Source organism: Nicotiana tabacum, chromosome 9 (assembly GCF_000715075.1).
Source record: "Nicotiana tabacum cultivar K326 chromosome 9, ASM71507v2, whole genome shotgun sequence".
Classification (NCBI taxonomy): domain Eukaryota; kingdom Viridiplantae; phylum Streptophyta; class Magnoliopsida; order Solanales; family Solanaceae; genus Nicotiana; species Nicotiana tabacum.
Window position 1 is genome coordinate 39,013,038 of NC_134088.1, and position 18,472 is coordinate 39,031,509.

At 42.4% G+C, this 18,472-nt stretch overlaps 1 protein-coding gene across 1 annotated transcript in view; it reads left to right on the forward strand.

The window, feature by feature from the left end:
* The first annotated feature begins 2,144 nt into the window (after positions 1 to 2,144).
* The window catches only part of LOC142164209 (VIN3-like protein 2), a 31,015-nt gene continuing 14,687 nt past the window's right edge, over positions 2,145 to 18,472 (forward strand). Inside the window, exon 1 of the mRNA XM_075221629.1 lies at positions 2,145 to 2,329. Within this exon, the coding sequence (XP_075077730.1) occupies positions 2,205 to 2,329 (125 nt within the window). The 5' untranslated portion in view covers positions 2,145 to 2,204. The remainder of the gene's footprint in view (positions 2,330 to 18,472) is intronic.

Genomic DNA, 18,472 nt, shown 5'->3' on the forward strand with positions numbered 1-18,472 from the left:
TTAGGATCCAACTTAAGACCATCAGAAGACATGACATGCCGCAAAAAGGCAACCGAGTCTAACAAGAACTCACATTTTGAAAACTTGGCATATAACTGATGATCCTTCAAAAAAAATGTACAATTCGCAGGTGCTGCTCATGCTCCTCTCTACTGTGAGAGTAAACCAGAATATCATCAATGAATACAATCACAAAAGAATCCAAATAAAGCTTAACCACTCAATTCATCAAATCTATGAAGGCTATTGGAGCATTAGTCAAGCCAAAAGACATCACCAAAAACTCGTAATGACCATAACGAGTCCTAAAAGCTGTCTTTGGGACATCCGATGCCCTGATCATCACCTAATGGTAGACATATCTCAAATCAATCTTGGAAAACACCTTGGTACCTTGAAGCCGGTCAAATAAATCATCAATCCTTGGTAACGAATACTTGTTCTTTATAGTGACCTTGTTCAACTGTCAATAATCTTTGCACATACTCATTGATCCGTCCTTTTTCTTAATAAACAACACCGATGTACCCCAAGGCGAAACACTCGGTCTAGTGAATCCCTTCTCAAGCAAATCTTGCAAATGATCTTTCAATTATTTCAACTCAACTGGAGGCTGAGTGGCCAGAACCAAATTAATGAAAAAGTCGATATCCCTATTGGGTGGCATACCTAACAAATCTGTAGGAAACACCTCTAGAAACTCACTCCCAACCAGTACCAAATTCATGGAAGGAACCTTTGCACGAGAATCACAAATATATGCCAAATAAGCCAAATACCTATTCTCGACCATACGCCGAGCCTTCAAATATGAAACCACCCTGCTAGTGGAGTGACCAAGGGTCCCTCTCTACTCTAATTTAGGCAACCCCACCATGGCTAAAGTCACAATCTTGGAATGACAATCCAATATTGCGTGATGTAGGGACAACCAATCCATACCAAGAATGACCTCAAAATCCACCACGTTCAAGAATAAAATATCGACTACTATAACAAAATCTCTAATAGTAACAACACAAAACCCGTGCACCCGATCAACTACTATGAAATCTCTAATAAGTGTAGGCATAGAAACAGGAACATCAAGAGAATCACAAGGTATACTCAAATGCGAAGCAAAATATGAAGACACATAAGAATATGTAGAACCCGGATCAAGCAACTCGGAAGCATCTCTAAGACATACCGAGATAATACATGTAATAACTCCATCAGACGACTCCACCTCAGGTCTAGCTGGAAATGCATAACAACGGGGCTAAGCCCCACTAACCTGTTCTCCACCTCTGGGATGACCTCTCACTAACTTGCCTCTACCTCTAACTAACTCGCCCCCACCTTGGGCTGCCTGACCCCCACCTCTAGCTAGTTGTGCGGGTGGTGGATCCATCAGTGACAGAATTATGGCATGAGTACCCTGTTGTGACATGCTTCTCTGTGACCAAGGGCAAAACTTTGCGACGTTCCTTAGATCCCCACATGTATAAAAAGCCCTCGGCTGACGTGACCGCTGAACATGGAACTATCTCTGTCGACTTGAATAACCACCTTGGTAACTTTGTATCAGAGGTACACTAACCGGAGCTGGAGGTGCACTGTATGCCAACTGCTCGGGACGATATCCGTAAGTACTGTGGCTGCAATAAGCACCATGGATGACATATAGAGCTGACTGAACCGGCCTGATAGGATGGCCTCTACCAAAAGAACCCCTACCTCCAAACAAGGCACCACTTAATCCTCCAAAATGATAGGGCTGCTTGTCGAAGGTCGTCTCTCTAGCCTGGCCTCTTATGTGCTCGATCCTCCTCACGATCTCCACTACCCGAGTGAAAGAAATCTCATCCTCGGTCTCTCTGGCCATCTGAAGTCTAATGCCATAGGTAGGACCATTTATGAACCTCCGCACCATCTCCCTCTCAATAGGTATTAGGATAGCTGCATGGCATGAAAAATCCACAAATCTAGTCTCATACTGAGCAACATTCATGCTACCCTGTTGAAGGTGCTCGAACTGATTGTGGAATTCCTTTCTCTAAGTGTACTGCAAAAATTTGGCTTGTAGAGCTAAATTAAGTTACGAAGATGCATTTTGAAAAAGGTGTTCATGTTGTATTTGCCGTAACTATGATGACAACAAGAACCCTAGTCTATGGTTGATTTGGAGCTCAGAGCCTCCTTTTCAAGGGGATTCGTGTGGTATGTCATGTCACCTTGAGCTTGCCGTTAAGCATGGAAAATTTGGTATTGCAACTGATAAATTAGACAAGGGCAATAATGGAATCTTTTATTGTGTATCCTGTGGAAAAGCTAATGATCTACTCAGGTAACTCTTTACATTGCCTCTTATTAGCGTGATCTGATGTTGTACTTTTATGAATCCACAATAAGACAGAAGATTTTTCTTTCAAATGGAATCTATATTTGTCCACATCCCAAGTTTTCTTACCCCTCTCTTTTTCCATAATTTTGTGTATTGTAGCTCGTCTGATAAAAGTACTTTTATTAACGACTTGGCCACTTAACTTTCGTCTTGGGATTGGTATCTTGTTCTTTTGGTAATGAGTATTTTCTTAGACATCAGATTTATGTTAGAACTGTGGACCATTTATCGCAACAAATAACCAACAAGAGCTTCAGAAAAGACCTAATTGTAGAGAGATTTGATGGAGTTTGCTCAACTTTTTTCATAATTTTTTTCTCAATTCACTTATGAGAAGTTGCTTCTCTTTTCCAATGGCTGTTAGGCTGTACTCCTTGTGTGCGCATTTTTGCTAGCCTGAATGGAGTGTACTTTGATTTACTGTGTTAATTACAGTTATAGTTCTTATGATTAGCCGAGGGGGTGTCACAACCCCAATTTCCCTCCGTAGGATGTCGTGATGGCACCTAGTCTCTAAGACTAAGTAAGCCTAACAATTTACGGAATGAATGAATAACAAACTAAACTCCAATCTCAACACTGGATATATAAATATAAAACTGCAAATCCATAATTACAACTCCTCAAACCCGGTAGAAATAAGTCACAAGCTTCTAAGAGAAAATACTAAGTGTCTCTATACATCAGAGTCTAAAGAAAAATAAGGAAAACAACATAGTAAGGATAGATGGGGACTCCAAGGTCTGCGGACGCTGGCAGATATACCTTGAAGTCTCCACGTGCGGTCCAACTCACTGGTATCTGGTCTGGTGGGAAGAACCTGGATCTGTACAAAACGATGTGCAGAAGTGTAGTATGAGTATACCACAACGGTACCCAGTAAGTGCCAAGCCTAACCTCAGTAGAGTAGTGACGAGGTCAGGTCAGGGCCCTACTAGTTTAAAAGAAACATAAGGAAGAAGATATAGTAATATTTTGAAATGACTGAGAATTTAAACAATAAGAAGTTTCAGAAAATATCAGCACAGTAAATAGAGGTAAACAACAGGGGCGCTCCCGAGGTACCGCCTCGTAGTCCCAAATGTAAATATGCATGACATGGGGAGATCTCGCGAGGTACCGCCTCGTAGTCCCAAAGTAAATAGGCAAGACAATGGGATCTCCCGAGTAAACGCCTCGTAGTCCTAAAGTAAATATGCAGTACATGGGAATCTCCCGAGGAACCGCCTCGTAGTCCCAAAGAAAATATGCAGTACAAGGGAGATCTCCCGAGGAACCGCCTCATAGTCCCAAAGTAAATATATAGTAAAGGGGGATCTCCCGAGGAATCACCTCGTAGTCCCAAAATAAATATGCAGTAGGTAATTGAAGGAAACACGAATTTACAACAAGGATCTCACAGCTAAAGATTTAATTTAAATCAAGGAAAGCAAATAATTCAACTAAGCATGTTGCACAAATTACAAGTAAGAGTTAAGGCACGCAGACATGCGATACTAGGCTAAACATGATCACTACATATGCTAAAGCAACTCAGTTAATGTATTTTTAAAAGAAGACAACTTAGTTACAGAAATTTAAAAGATGACAAATCAGCAAGAACCGAATTTTTCCATAATCAGCCCGTGTACGCACTCGTCACCTCGCGTACATGACGCTCACATATAACAAATTGTTACAACAGTACCAAATCCTAAGGGGATTTCCCCCACACAAGGTTAGACAAGTCACTTACCTCAAATCTCGCTCAATCAATCGGTAAGGATGCCTTTCCCTCGATTTTTCGACCCCGAATGGCCCAAATCTAGCCAAAGGCAGTTACATAACATAAATACAACTACGAGAAACTAATTTAAATAATAAATCAACGAATTTAGCAAAGAATCAAAAATCGTCCTAAAAAGTCGACCCGAGCCCACATCTTGGAATCGGGTAAAAGTCACAAAATACGAACACCCATACAATATCGAGTTCACCCGTACCAAAATTATCAAAATTTGACATCAAATCGCCACTCAATTTCTCAAATCAAACTCTCCAAATCCCTAACCTCGAACTCCCACATTCCACCTAAACACACACAATCTAGGTGAAAAAATCAATGGGGGAAATAAGACTATTGATAAAAAATAAGTACAAGGGACTTAACTAAAGAAACCCCTAAAAAATTCTCTCAAAACTCGCCAAGACCCGAGCTCAAAATGTCCAAAATGATAAAAATCACGAACACTTGATTTAATATAGTCTCCCCAGGATTTCCGCTTTTGTGGACCAAATATCGTTTCTGCAGCACCGCTTCTGCGGTGAAGTCTTCGCATCTGCGGAGTTCACTTAAGCTCCCCGATTTTGCACCTGCGCGCAAATGTCCGCATCTGCGGATGCGCTTCTGTGGTCCCTCGTCCGCTTCTGCGGAAGCCTCCCCAAGCACTCGTCCACTTCTACGATCGATCCCCCCGCAGAAGCGACTCCGCTTCTGTGTCCCTCACACCGCATCTGCGACCACTGGTCAATTCCCCTAGCCCCTCACCTGCTCCTCATTGCTCGCACATACGATCAGCCTTGCGCAGGTGAGATTACACCAGAACCAGCCCAACACCAAAAAATCTTCTAAGTCCAAAAATGATTCGTTAACCATCCGAAACTCACCCGAGGCTCTCGGACCTCAACCAAATATACCAACCATTCCTAAAGTATCACAAGAACTTAGCCGAGCCTTTAAATCACATCAAACAAAGCTAAAAACATGAATTACACGTCAATTCAAGCCTAATGAACTTCAAAGTTTCAAACTTCTACATCCAACACCAAAACCTATCAAATCAATTCCGATTGACCTCAAATTTTGCACACAAGTCATAATCAACATTACAGACCTATTCCAACTTCTGGAATCGGAATCTGACTCTGATATAAGAAAGTCCACTCTCGGTCAAACCTCCCAAAAATTCATCAAATTTCCAACTTTCGCCAATTGATGTTAAAATGACCTACGAACCTCCAATTCAACATCCGAACACGCTCCTAAGACCAAAATCACCCTACGGAGCTACTGGAATTGTCGATACTCCATTCCAGAGTCATCTTCACACAGTTCGAACTACGGTCGATTCCTACGACTTAAACTTCCATTTTAAGAACTATGTGTCCCATTTCACTCCGAAACCAAAACCAAATCCTCCCGGCAAGTTACATAACCACTAAATGAAGTAGATGAGCAATAAATAGGGGTTCAGGGATAATTCTCTCCAAACGACTGACCGGGTCGTTATATCCTCCCCCTCTTAAAACAAACGTTCGTCCTCGAACGAGTATAGAGACATACCTGAAGCGGTGAAAAGATGAGGATAACTACTGTGCATATCATGCTCGGTCTCCCAAGTCGCCTCCTCGACCGGATGACCCCTCCACTGAACCTTCACTGAAGCGATGTTCTTTGATCTCAACTTTCAAACCTGCCTGTCCAAAATGGCCACTGGCTCCTCAACGTAAGATAGGTCCTTGTCCAACTAGACTGAGGTGAAGTCTAACACATGAGATGGATCGACGTGATACTTCCGGAGCATGGAAACATGGAATACTGGATGAATTGTAGAGAGACTAGGTGGTAGTACAAGTTTGTAAGCCACCTCTCCAACCCTCTTAAGGATCTCAAAAGGCCCGATATACCTAGGGCTCAACTTTCCCTTCTTTCCGAACATCATAACTCCCTTCATGGGAAAAACCCGGAGCAAGACCCACTCCCCAACCATGAATGCAACGTCGCGAACCTTTCTATCCACATAAGTTTCTTCATGGACTAGGCTATACGAAGTCGATCCTGAATCAATTTAACTTTTTCCAAGGCATCCTGAACCAAGTTTGTACCTAATAGCCTAGCCTCGCCCGGCTCGAACCAACCCACTGGAGACCGACACTGTCTAACATACAAAGCCTCATACGACGCCATCTGAATGCTCGACCGATAACAATTGTTGTAGGCAAACTCCGCAAGTGGAAAGACTTGATCCCAAGCACCCCCAAAATCAATCACACATGCACGAAGCATATCCTCCAATATCTTAATAGTGCGCTTGGACTGTCCGTCCGTCTGAGGGTGAAATGTTGTACTCAACTCCACCCAAGTACCCAACTCACGCTGTACGGCTCTCCAGAACTGTAAACTGTGTACCTCGATCAGAGATGATGGATACTGGTACGTCATGAAGTCTGACTATCTCGTGGATGTAAACCTGAGCCAGTTGCTCCGAAGAGTAAGTAGTAACCACAGGAATGAAATAAGCTGACTTGGTCAATCTATCCACAATCACCCAAACCGCATCGAACTTCCTCTAAGTCCGTGAAAGCCCAACAACAAAATCCATAGTGATCTGCTCCCATTTCCACTCTGGAATCTCTATCTTCTAATGCAATCCACCCGGTCGCTGATGCTTATACTTCATCTGCTTACAGTTTAGGCAACGAGCTACATATTCCACTATGTCCTTCTTCATCCGCCTCCACCAATAGTGCTGCCTCAAATCTTGATACATCTTCGCGGCACCTGGGTGAATGGAGTACCGCAAACTATGAGCCTCCTGGAGGATCAACTCATGCAAACCATCTACATTAGGCACACATAGCCTGCCCTGCATCCGTAATACACCATCATCTCCAATAGTGACTTCCTTGGCATCATCGTGCTGAATCGTGTCCTTGAGAACAAGTATATGGGGGTCATCATACTGACGCTCCCTGATACGATCATAAAGAGAAGACTGAGAAACTACACAAGCCAAAACTCTATTCGGCTCGGAAATATCCAATCTGACAAACTGGTTGGCCAAGGCCTGAACATCCAAGGCTAAAGGCCTCTCTGCTACTGGTAGATATGCTAAACTTCCCAAACTCTCCGCCTTGTGACTCAAGGCATCGGCCACCACATTAGCCTTCCCGAGATGATAGAGAATGGTGATGTCATAATCCTTAAGCAACTCCAACCATCTCCGTTGCCGCAAGTTAAGATCCTTCTATTTAAACAGATGCTGTAGACTCCGGTGATCGGTGAAAACCTCACAAGTAACACCATACAAATAATGCCGCCAGATCTTCAAGGCATGAACAATAGCTGATAACTCAAGGTCGTGGATAGGATAATTCTTCTCATGCACCTTCAACTGTCTGGACGTGTAGGCAATCACCCTACCGTCCTGCATCAACACCACACCGAGACCAACACGCGACGTATCACAATACACCGTATAGGACCCCGATCCAGTACGAAACACTAACACTGGGGCTGTAGTCAAAGTAGCCTTGAGATTTTGAAAGTTCTCCTCCCACTCATCAGTCGACCTGAACGGAGCACCCTTCTGGGTCAATCTGGTCATAGGTGATGCAATAGACGAGAAACCCTCTACAAATCGAGGGTAGTACCCCACCAAGCCAAGAAAACTCCAGATCTTCGTAGCTGAGGACGGTCTAGGACAACACTGCACTGCTTCAATCTTCTTCGGATCTACCTTGATCCCCTCACTCGATACTACATGACCCAAAAATTCCACTGAGTCTAACTAGAACTCACACTTCAAAAATTTTGCATATAACTTCTTCTCTCTCAAGGTCTGAAGCACAGTCCTCGTGCTGCTCATGATTCTCCTGATTCCGGGAGTACACCAGAATGTCGTCAATAAACACAATGATGAAAGAGTCAAGATAGGGCTAAAATACACTGTTCATTAAGTGCATGAATGTTGCTGGGGCGTTGGTCAACCCAAATGACATCACAAAGAACTCGTAATGACCATACCGAGTCCTAAAAGCAGTCTTCGGGATATCTGGATCCCGAATCTTTAACTGATGATAGCCTAAATGCAAGTCGATCTTAGAGAACACTCTGGAACCCTGAAGATGATCAAACAGGTCATCAATGCGTGGCAATGGATACCTGTTCTTCACCGTAACCTTGTTCAACTGGCGATAATCGATACACATTCGCATAAAACCATCCTTTTTCTTCACAAACAAGGCAGGAGCACTGCAAGATGATACACTAGGACGAATGAAGTCCTTATCGAGCAACTCTTGTAACTGTTCCTTTAACTCTTTCAACTCTGCTGGGGCCATCCGACTAGGTGGAATAGAAATGGGCTGAGTGCCCGGTAACAAATCGATGCCAAAGTCAATATCTCTGTCGGGCAGCATGCCCGGAAGATCTGCGAGTAATATGCATCACACCCCTTCTCAACCATTCGCTGAGCTTTACGAAATGAAACAACCCTGCTAGGAACATGATCCAAGGTACCTTTCCACTCTAGCCGAGGTAGACCTGGCATAGCCAACGTCACCGTATTGGAATGACAATCAAGGATAGTGTGATAGGGCGATGACCAGTCCATGCCCAAAATAACATCGAAATCCACCATACTGAGTAATAATAAATCGGCTCTGGTCTCAAAACAACTCAGAACAATCAAACACGGCCGATACTCACGACCAACAACAATAGAATCACCCACGGGTGTAGATACATAAACAGTTGAACTCAGAGAATCACGAGATACACCCAAATATGAAGAAAATTAAGATGACACATAGGAATAAGTGGAGCCTGGATCAAATAAGACAAAAGCATATCTATGACAGACTGGAACAATACCCGTGATAACATAATCTGATGCAACTGCCTCTGTCCTAGCAGGAAGGGCGTAATATCTGGCCTGGCCTCCCCTTCTAGGGCGACCTCTACCTGTCTGATCTCCACCTCTAGCTGGCTGTGCAGGTGGGGTGGTAACTGGTGCGGTAACCGTTGCCTAAGGACCCAGTGGAGCACACGGTGCCTGAGTAATCTGTGGAGGTGCATCCCTCCTAAATCTGGGGCAATCCCTCACCAAATGACGAGTGTCGCCACACTCAAAATAAGATCTCATAGGGCGTGGCTGCTGCGATTGGCTCGGGCCTGATTGACTGGACTGACCACTGGAAGCACCCCGTACAGGAGGCACACTAGACACTGGTGGTGCATAATAAGGATCTTGGGGCCTAGTAGTGGCCGGAGCACCCCTGGAAACTGGAAGTGCTGAATGAATAGGGCGACCCACGTAACCCTTGCCATGACGAGCTATCTCTAGGGCACGAGTGCCACTGTAAGTGCCAGACTCTCGAGACCTCTTGGCCTCTCTCTCCTCTCTATCCCGAGTCAGCATACCCTCCAACCTCCTAGCAATCCCTACTACCTGTTGGTACGCAATATCCATCTCCAAATCTTGGGCCATGATCAATCGGATGCTACAGTTGAGCCCTTTTATAAACCGACGAACCCACTCTCGAACGGTAGCAACCAAGGCTGGTGCATGCCTGGCCAAATCACTGAATCAAACCGCATACTCTGACACAGTCATAGCACCGTGGTGCAACTGCTAAAACTTTGCGCGCCAAGCATCTCTGAGACTCTGAGGAACATACTCCCTGAGGAACATATCTGAGAACTGAGTCCAAGTGAGTGAAGCTATCTCAGCCGGACTATCCAACTCATATGCAAGCCACCACTGATAGGCCGCTCTTTTAAGCTAGAATGTAGTGAAAGAAACCCCACTATTCTATGCAACACCCATAGTACGGAGGATACGGTGACACTCCTCAATAAAACCCTGGGAATCCTCTGACGCCAAGCCACTAAAAGTAGGTGGGTGGTACTTCTTGTACCTCTCAAGTCTGAGCTGCTCTGCCTTAGATGATGCTGCCCTAACCTCAGGATGAACTGGATCTACCGACAGTATTGGTATGATCTCTAGATCCTGGTCTACCTGAACCCGCTGCTCTAGGGTACCGGCGATGGGAGTCTGTGCTCCTCCCCCATCCTAAGATATGGCAGGAGCTAGCGGTATAAATCCTGCCTGAGCCAAGGTACTGAACATGCTCAGAAATCCGGCTAGAGTCTCCTAGAGGGCTGGTGTAGTAACAGGCATCTCAAGTGCCTGCCCTCCAACTGGAGCTACTGGTGGCTCCTCTGTAGCAGCCCGTACGGGTGCTCTGGCTGCACCACGTGGACGTCCTCGACCTGTACCCAGACTCCGGCCTCTCGCGGCTCTAGTAGGGGGCGCGGGTGTCTGATCGTCTGTTCAAGCTGTACGTCACCATCTGTGAGAGAATAGAAAGACAAAAGTTTAGAGTTCAAAGTCAAAATCTCGCATGATAAGGAATCAAAGAAAGTGAAAATTTTCCTAACAGTTCCATAGCCTCCCGAATATAGGTACAGACGTCTCCGTACCGATCCGCGAGACTCTACTAAACCTGCTTGTGACTCATAAAACCAATGAACCTAGAGCTCTGATACCAACTTGTCACGACCCCAATTTACCTCCGTAGGATGTCGTGATGGCACATAGTCTGTACGACTAGGTAAGCCTAACAATTTGCGGAATAAATGAATAATAAACTAAACTCCAATCTCAGCACTGGATATATAAATATAAAACAGAAAATCCATAATTACAACTCCCAAAACCCAGTAGAAACAAGTCACAAGCTTCTAAGAGCAAATACTAAGTGTCTCTATACATCAGAGTCTAAAGAAAAATAAGTAAAACAACATAGTAAGGATAGAGGGGGACTCCGAGGTCTGCGGACGCTGGTAGATATACCTTGAAGTCTCCCTGTGCGGTCCAACTCACTGGTATCTGATATTGTGGGAAGAACCTGGATCTGCACAAAATGATGTGCATAAGTGTAGTATGAGTACACCACAACGGTACCCAGTAAGTGCCGAGCCTAACCTCGGTAGAGTAGTGACGAGGTCAGGTCAGGGCCCTACTGGTTTAAAAGAAACGTAAGGCAGAAGATATAATAATATTTTTAAATGACTGAGAATTTAAACAATAAGAAGTTTCAGAAAATATCATCACAATAAATATAGGTAAACAACAGGGGCACTCCCGAGGTAGCGCCTCTATTCCCAAATGTAAATATGCACGACAAGGGGGATCTCCCGAGGTATCGTCTCGTAGTCTAAACTAAATATGCAAGATATGAGGATCTCCCAAGTAAACGCCTCATAGTCCCAAAGTAAATATGCAGTACATGGGGATCTCCTGAGTAAACGCCTCGTAGTCCCAAAGTAAATGTGCAATACAGAGGGATCTCTCGAGGAACCGTCTCGTAGTCCCAAAGTAAATATGCAGTACAGGGGGATCTCCCGAAAAACCGCCTCGTAGTCCCAAAGTAAATATGCAGTACATGGGGGATCTCCCGAGGAACTTCCTCGTAGTCTCAAAGTAAATATGCAGGACATGGCGATCTCCCGAGGAACCGCCTCGTAGTCCCAAAGTAAATATGCCGCAGGTAATCGAAGGAAACACGAATTTACAGCAAGGATCTCATAGCTAAAGATTTAATTTAAATCGAGAAAAGCAGGTAGTTCAACTAAGCATGTTGCACAAATTCCAAGTAAGAGTTAAGGCACGTAGACATGCGATACTAGGCTAAACATGATCACTACATATGCTAAGGCAACTCAGTTAATGTATTTTTAAAAGAAGACAACTTAGTTACAGAAATTCAAAAGATGACAAATCATCAAGAACCAAATTTTTTCATAATCAGCCCGTGTACGCACTCGTCACCTCATGTACACGGTGCTCACATATCACAAATCGTTATAACAGTACCAAATCCTAAGGGGATTTTCCCCACACAAGGTTAGACAAGTCACTTACCTCAAATCTTGCTCAATCAATCGGTAATGATGCCTTTCCCTTAATTTTTCGACTCCGAATGACCCAAATCTAGCTAAAAGCAATTACATAACATGGATACAACTACGAGAAACTAATTTAAATAATAAATCTATGACTTTAGCAAAGAATCAAAAATCGTCAAAAAAGTTGACCAGGGCCCATGTCTCGGAATCGGGTAAAAGTCACAAAATACGAATGCCCATACGATGTCGAGTTTACCCATACCAAAATTACCAAAATCCGACACCAAATCGCCACTCAATTCCTCAAATCAAACTCTCCAAATTCCTAATCTCGAACTCCCACATTCCACCTAAACACACAATCTAGGTGGAAATATCAATGGAAAAATAAGATTATTGATAAAACATAAGTACAAGGGACTTAACTAAAGAAACCCCTCGAAAATACTCTTAAAACTCGCCAAGACCTGAGCTCAAAATGTCCAAAATGATAAAAATCACGAACTCTTGATTTAATATAGTCTCCCCAGGCTTTCCGCTTTAGGGGACCAAATTCCGTTTTTGCAGCACCGCTTCTGCGGTGAAGACTCCGCATTTGCGGAGTTCACTTAAGCTCCCCGATTTCGCACCTGTGCGCAAATGTTTGCATCTGCGGATGCGCTTCTACGGTCCCTCGTCCACTTCTGCGGAAGCCTCCCCAAGCACTTGTCCGCTTTTGCGATCGATCCCCCCGCAGAAGCAACTCTATTTCCGCGTCCCTCACACTGCATATGTGACCACTGGCCAATTCCCCTAGCCCCGCACCCCCGCCCCATTGATCGGACCTGTGGGCTCGCACTTGCGGTCAGCCTTGCGCAAGTGCGATTACACCAGAACCAGCCCATCACCAAAAAATCTTCTAAGTCCAAAAATAATCCGTTAACCATCCGAAACTCACTCGAGGTCCCCGGGACCTCAACCAAATATACCAACCAGTCCTAAAATATCACACGAACTTAGTCGAGCCTTTAAATAACATCATACAATGCTAAAAACATGAATTATACATCGATTCAAGCCTAATCAACTTCAAAGTTTTAAACTTTTACATCCGACGCCGAAACCTATCAAATCAAGTCCGATTGACCTCAAATTTTGCACACAAGTCATAGTTGACATTACAGACATATTCCTACTTCCAGAATCACAATCCAACCCCGATATCAAAAAGTCCATTCCCAGTCAAATTCTCCAAAAATTCATTAAATTTCCAACATTCGCCAATTGACGCTAAAATGACCTACAGACCTCCAATTCAACATCCAAACACACTACTAAGACCAAAATATCCTACAGAGCTATTTGAACCGTTGAAACTTCATTCCGGAGTCGTCTTCATACAGTTCGAACTATGGTTGATTCCTACGACTTAAATTTCCATTTTAAGGACTATGTGTCCCATTTCACTTCGAAATCAAAAACAAATCCTCCTGGCAAGTTACATAACCACTAAATAAAGTAGAGGGAGCAATAAATAGGGGTTCGAGGCTAATTCTCTCCAAACAACCGGATGGGTCGTTACAGGGGGTTCTTTGCCTTGAGGGTGTAAATTGGAAAGGAGAATGTAAACGGTTTCTGGTATATGAAGAATCATACCAAGTGCCATCTATAATTTAAGTAGTTGGGTATGTTCTTGCTTAAATATAATTGATCCTAGACTTATTTCTTCAACCCAACTTCATTTTGTTTTATTCTAAGAACTCTTTCACAGTTTAATAGCAATACAGGGTATTAAAATATGATCGAAACTTTCTATTAATCCGACATGGTATTTTATTGATCATTCTCTTTTAGGGTCCCTCGTGTTATTCCAAACTTTACAAAGAGTATGGACTAATCTATTAGTTCATCCATATGTGTAAGACTAGCACAACCCCAAAGCGGAGTACAACAACCTAGTATAATCCCACATGTGGGATCTGGGAAGGGTAGTGTGTATGCAGAGCTTACCTCTACCCTGGGGCTAGAGAGGCTATTTTTGAAATACCCTCGACACAAGGAGATTAAAAAGAGGAAAAGGAACAGTAACAACAATATACGCCAGGAAGATAGTACCAGCGACCTAGAAATCAAAAAAATAAATGGAAAAAGCAATATCAATAATTAGAACAATGGAAAGGTACTAGGAAATCAGAGCAGAAAAATAGTACGAACACAACAAGTACCACTATCAAACTAAAGCAAGACACTAACAAACTAGCCTAACACCCACAATAGAATAGAAAAATGCTCAACTACCTACTAACCTACGACCCTAATCCTCGCCCTCCAAACCTTTCTATCAAAGATCATGTCCTCGGTGAGCTGGAGTCGCGTAATGTCCTGCCTGATCACATCTCCCAAATATTTCTTAGGCCGACCTCTACCTCTTCTTATACCTGTCAAGGCCAACCGCTCGCATCTCCTAATCGGGGCATCAAGGCTTCTCCTTTGCACGTGCCCGGACCATCGAAGCGTCGCTTCCCGCATTTTGTCTTCCATAGGCACCACCCCTACCTTCGTCTGTATGTCTTCATTCCTAATCTTATGCAACCTAGTATGCCTGCATATCTACCTCAACATCCTCATTTCTGCTACTTTCATCTTCTGGATATGAGAATTCTTGACTGGCCAAAGCGGAGTATTCTACTGTGAAAAGAAATATTTGAAAGATTGTATACATCCAATTCAAATAGAACGAAAGTGAGGGTTGTTAAGTGCTTCTTTTGCTAGAATAATGCAGTTAGAAAAGCTTCTTATAAAGGGTTTGGTAATAGGTTAGAAACTATTGTTGGTGGGGTCTCAACTCCAACTTACACTATCAAGCAAAATGCTTTATTAGATTGTTTAGTTGGCATTTTCATTTCCCTATAAACAATGTTGATAATGTTTTTGGATTTTGTTAGCTCTCTGGTTCTAGCATAGACATTGTTTTGGAGCTATCTTTTTTGCTACCTTGTATTCTGCATCTTTTCAGTGCCTTTTTATTAATGATAATTATTTACTTCATCAAAAAAAGGGTAGAACTATTGTTGTTTTCATACCTTTCTCGTCCTTTTGATTAAGATCAAGTGTGGAGCTATAGCTATTTCACTAAAAAGAGAAATAGCGAAATAAACAAAATACTTTTCTAGCTGCAACGAATAACGTTATTGGAAGTGTCAGAAGCTTTCTTCCTTGTTGAAGTTATGTTAGAAAGGATATTAATGTGAAATTTTGAACAAAAGTAAATTTACTAAGTTGTTTGAACTTTGGCAAAATTAAGATAAGATAAATAAGTATTAAAAGTTGCTCTCCGAGTCCGTAGGCATTATTTCCAAGTTCAAAAGCGAAGTTCACATTCTTGGATAATATGTAGAAATTTGTTCTTGTCAGAACTTTCCTTGATTAATTGTAATATAATGGTACTATTGGATGTTCAAAATCTTTTATCCAAAATAAGTGGTTTGGGAACAAGGGCATTCTTAAGCAAACATTCTTGAGAGCAATTGTCAACTGAAAAAGAAGCTAAACTTATTATTTATTGAAAGATCCAGTGCACAAATTAAGGCATGTTTTTTATGAGCCATGTTTTTATATATATATATATTCGTTTGTTTTCTGGTTCATTATTATGAGTTAAAAAGATTAGAAAGAAGGGTGCTGATGGAGTGAGGTTGGTTGACAAATGGTGAGCTTGAGTGATTTGAGATACATGAAGTGATGGACCAGGGCCTCCTATGACCTGAAACCAGTTAATGAAAGATAATCAGGATCAGACTAACCCCCGGGGTTAACCTAGTGTCTAGTTCAGAGGTTGCACTTTTTGGAATAAATGTCGAGGAGGTTAAGGAGAGTAATTTGTAAATTAAGGCCTCAAACCTTGATTGCAGTTTCAATTTTGTTTTAAAGGATTCAGTTGTTCGCCGATCCAAGTGGTATGTGAGTTGGGTTTAGAACGACGTAAGACAGTTCGGTTCCTATCTACCGTTGTTGTTAAAGGGAGAATTGAGAGGAGCCAACTCTAGTACGATAATCTTGAGGAGAGTGTCTAATAATAGTTGTTCCGTGTCCTCCACTATTTGATCATTACATCTTTCGGTATTTGGAACATTGCATAATTTTACTACCATAAGCTTGTATAGATTATTGAGCTCGTGGGAGCCGTGGGTTATGACCTTCCCTGGGTTCTACGAGCTCCACCAGCTTGTTTTGGAGCTCCGAGCTCATCATGTTTGGTATATAATTATAATTTTGAATTTGATGTCTCACATGTGCTAAAAGATTAATATATAAAGAATTTCGAATCACACTTTTTTTCCTTTTTCTTTTTGATAAAGGAACTTAAAAGCCCTTTATATGCAGTGCGTTTGAGATCAACAAAGACATTGTGCAACGACCAAAGCTTTTGATTCCTACTTTGCTCCTAGCCTTGGTCCCATGACTACAATTTTCCTGTATTTTTCCTTCTATTATTTTGCCAGATTTGTTTTTCATTTTCTAAAGCTTTGATCATAGTCCTAGAGTTTAAAAGCTATTTGTTACCCATGTCTTTGGATTCACCATCTTTTATTACTCCCCGAAAGCGCATTTTGTCCCAACTGGTTGTATTGGTTTCATCTATAATTATTTATCTAATCCACCTACATCACAAGATTTGAGTTTGTGAGACAATTGTTGTGTTGTCTCCAAAATGATTCGACTAATGGATAGACTAACTGTGGGTGATGGACTAAGGGTTAGATTTGCAGCTAACTATGATGCCTTGCTTTTTAACCTTTACTTTGTCAAAGGGGACCCTAAGACTGCTGAGAAAGACTATACTAGAGCAGATATCAGTGCCAGCATGTTGGTTGTGCTGCCAAGGTTGTTTACCATTCATGAAAGTACGTATAGTTTATGAATCTGCTGATGTTGCCTCTGCAAGGTTACTGTACTTCAGAAGAATATCAAGTTTTACCTCCTAAGGAGTACTTCCCTGTTGTGATTGGGTTGCACTGGGGATCAACTCTTACCCCATTTTTATTTTTCTTGGCGATGGATGCACTGACGCGCAACATTCAAGGGGAGGTGCCATGGTGTATGTTATTTGCAGATGATATAATTCTGATTGACGAGACGCAACGTAGTGTTAACAGGAGGCTGGAGGCTTGGAAACAGACCCTAGAGACTATACGTTTCAAGTTGAGCAGGACCAAGATAAAATACTTGGAGTTCAAGTTCAGCAACGGGACCCAGGAAGCAGACATGGATGTGAGGCTTGATACACAAGTCATCCCAAGAGAAGATGTTCAAGTACCATGGGTTAGTAATCCAAGAAAATGGGGAGATTGACGAGGATGTTACACATCGTATCAGAGCATGGTGGATGAAATGGAGGCTCGTATCCGGTGTCATGTGTGATAAGAATATGCCACTAAAACTCAACGGTAAGGTCTACAATGTGGTGGCTAGAATGATTATGTTATAAGGGGTAGAGTGTTGGTTAGTCAACAACTCTTATGCCCAGAAGATAAAAGTAGTTGAAATTAAGATGTTGGGATGAATGTGCGAGTATACTAGGTTAGATAAGATTAGGAATGAAGATATCCGGGCAAAGGTGGGAGTGGCCCTCGTGGAGGATAAGATGCGGAGGCGAGGCTAAGATGTTGAGGCATATGAAGAGAAACGCAAATGCCCCAATTAGGAGGTGTGAGAGGTTGTCCTTGGTGGGTACGAGGAAAGTAGAGGTAGGACTAAGAAGTATTGGGGAGAGGTGACTAGGCAGAACATGACGTATTTTAAGCTTATCGAGGACATGACCCATGATAGGAGGGTGTGGAGGTCGATGATTAGGATAGAAGAATAGTAGGTAGTCGAGCGGTTTCCTTTTTCTTTCTCATACCGGGTAATATTAGTGTTAGTATTGTATTTTTCTTATTCTTAGATTGCTATTACTACTTGCTGTTTGATTGCTATCTTTCACTTTACGTTTCTTGATATCTCGTTGTTGTTTTTTCTTGTTGTCACTACTTCTTTTCATCTTTTCTTTAGCTGAGGGTCTATCGAAGATAGCTTCTCTGCACTCTCATGGTAGGGGTAAGGTCTGCGTACATATTACCCTCCTCAGACCTCACTTGTGGGAATTCATTAGGTTTTTTATTGTTGTTGTTGTGATGATATGTACTAACTGAAATTTCCATGATCTGGATATTAAATAATTGACTAGGGCATCTGATGGAATAAATAAGTAAACAAATAAAAAAAAATGAAACATAGGATCAAATCTATGAAATATGGAACAGATATATAGATCAACGTCTCTATATGAGATTGGGAAATAGTATTTCAAAGATCTTTTTACACCTTCATCTCAAAAGTGACACTTTCTATTTAGGAAGTTTAACAGATTTTTCTCACTACCTTTTTTCGTAGTC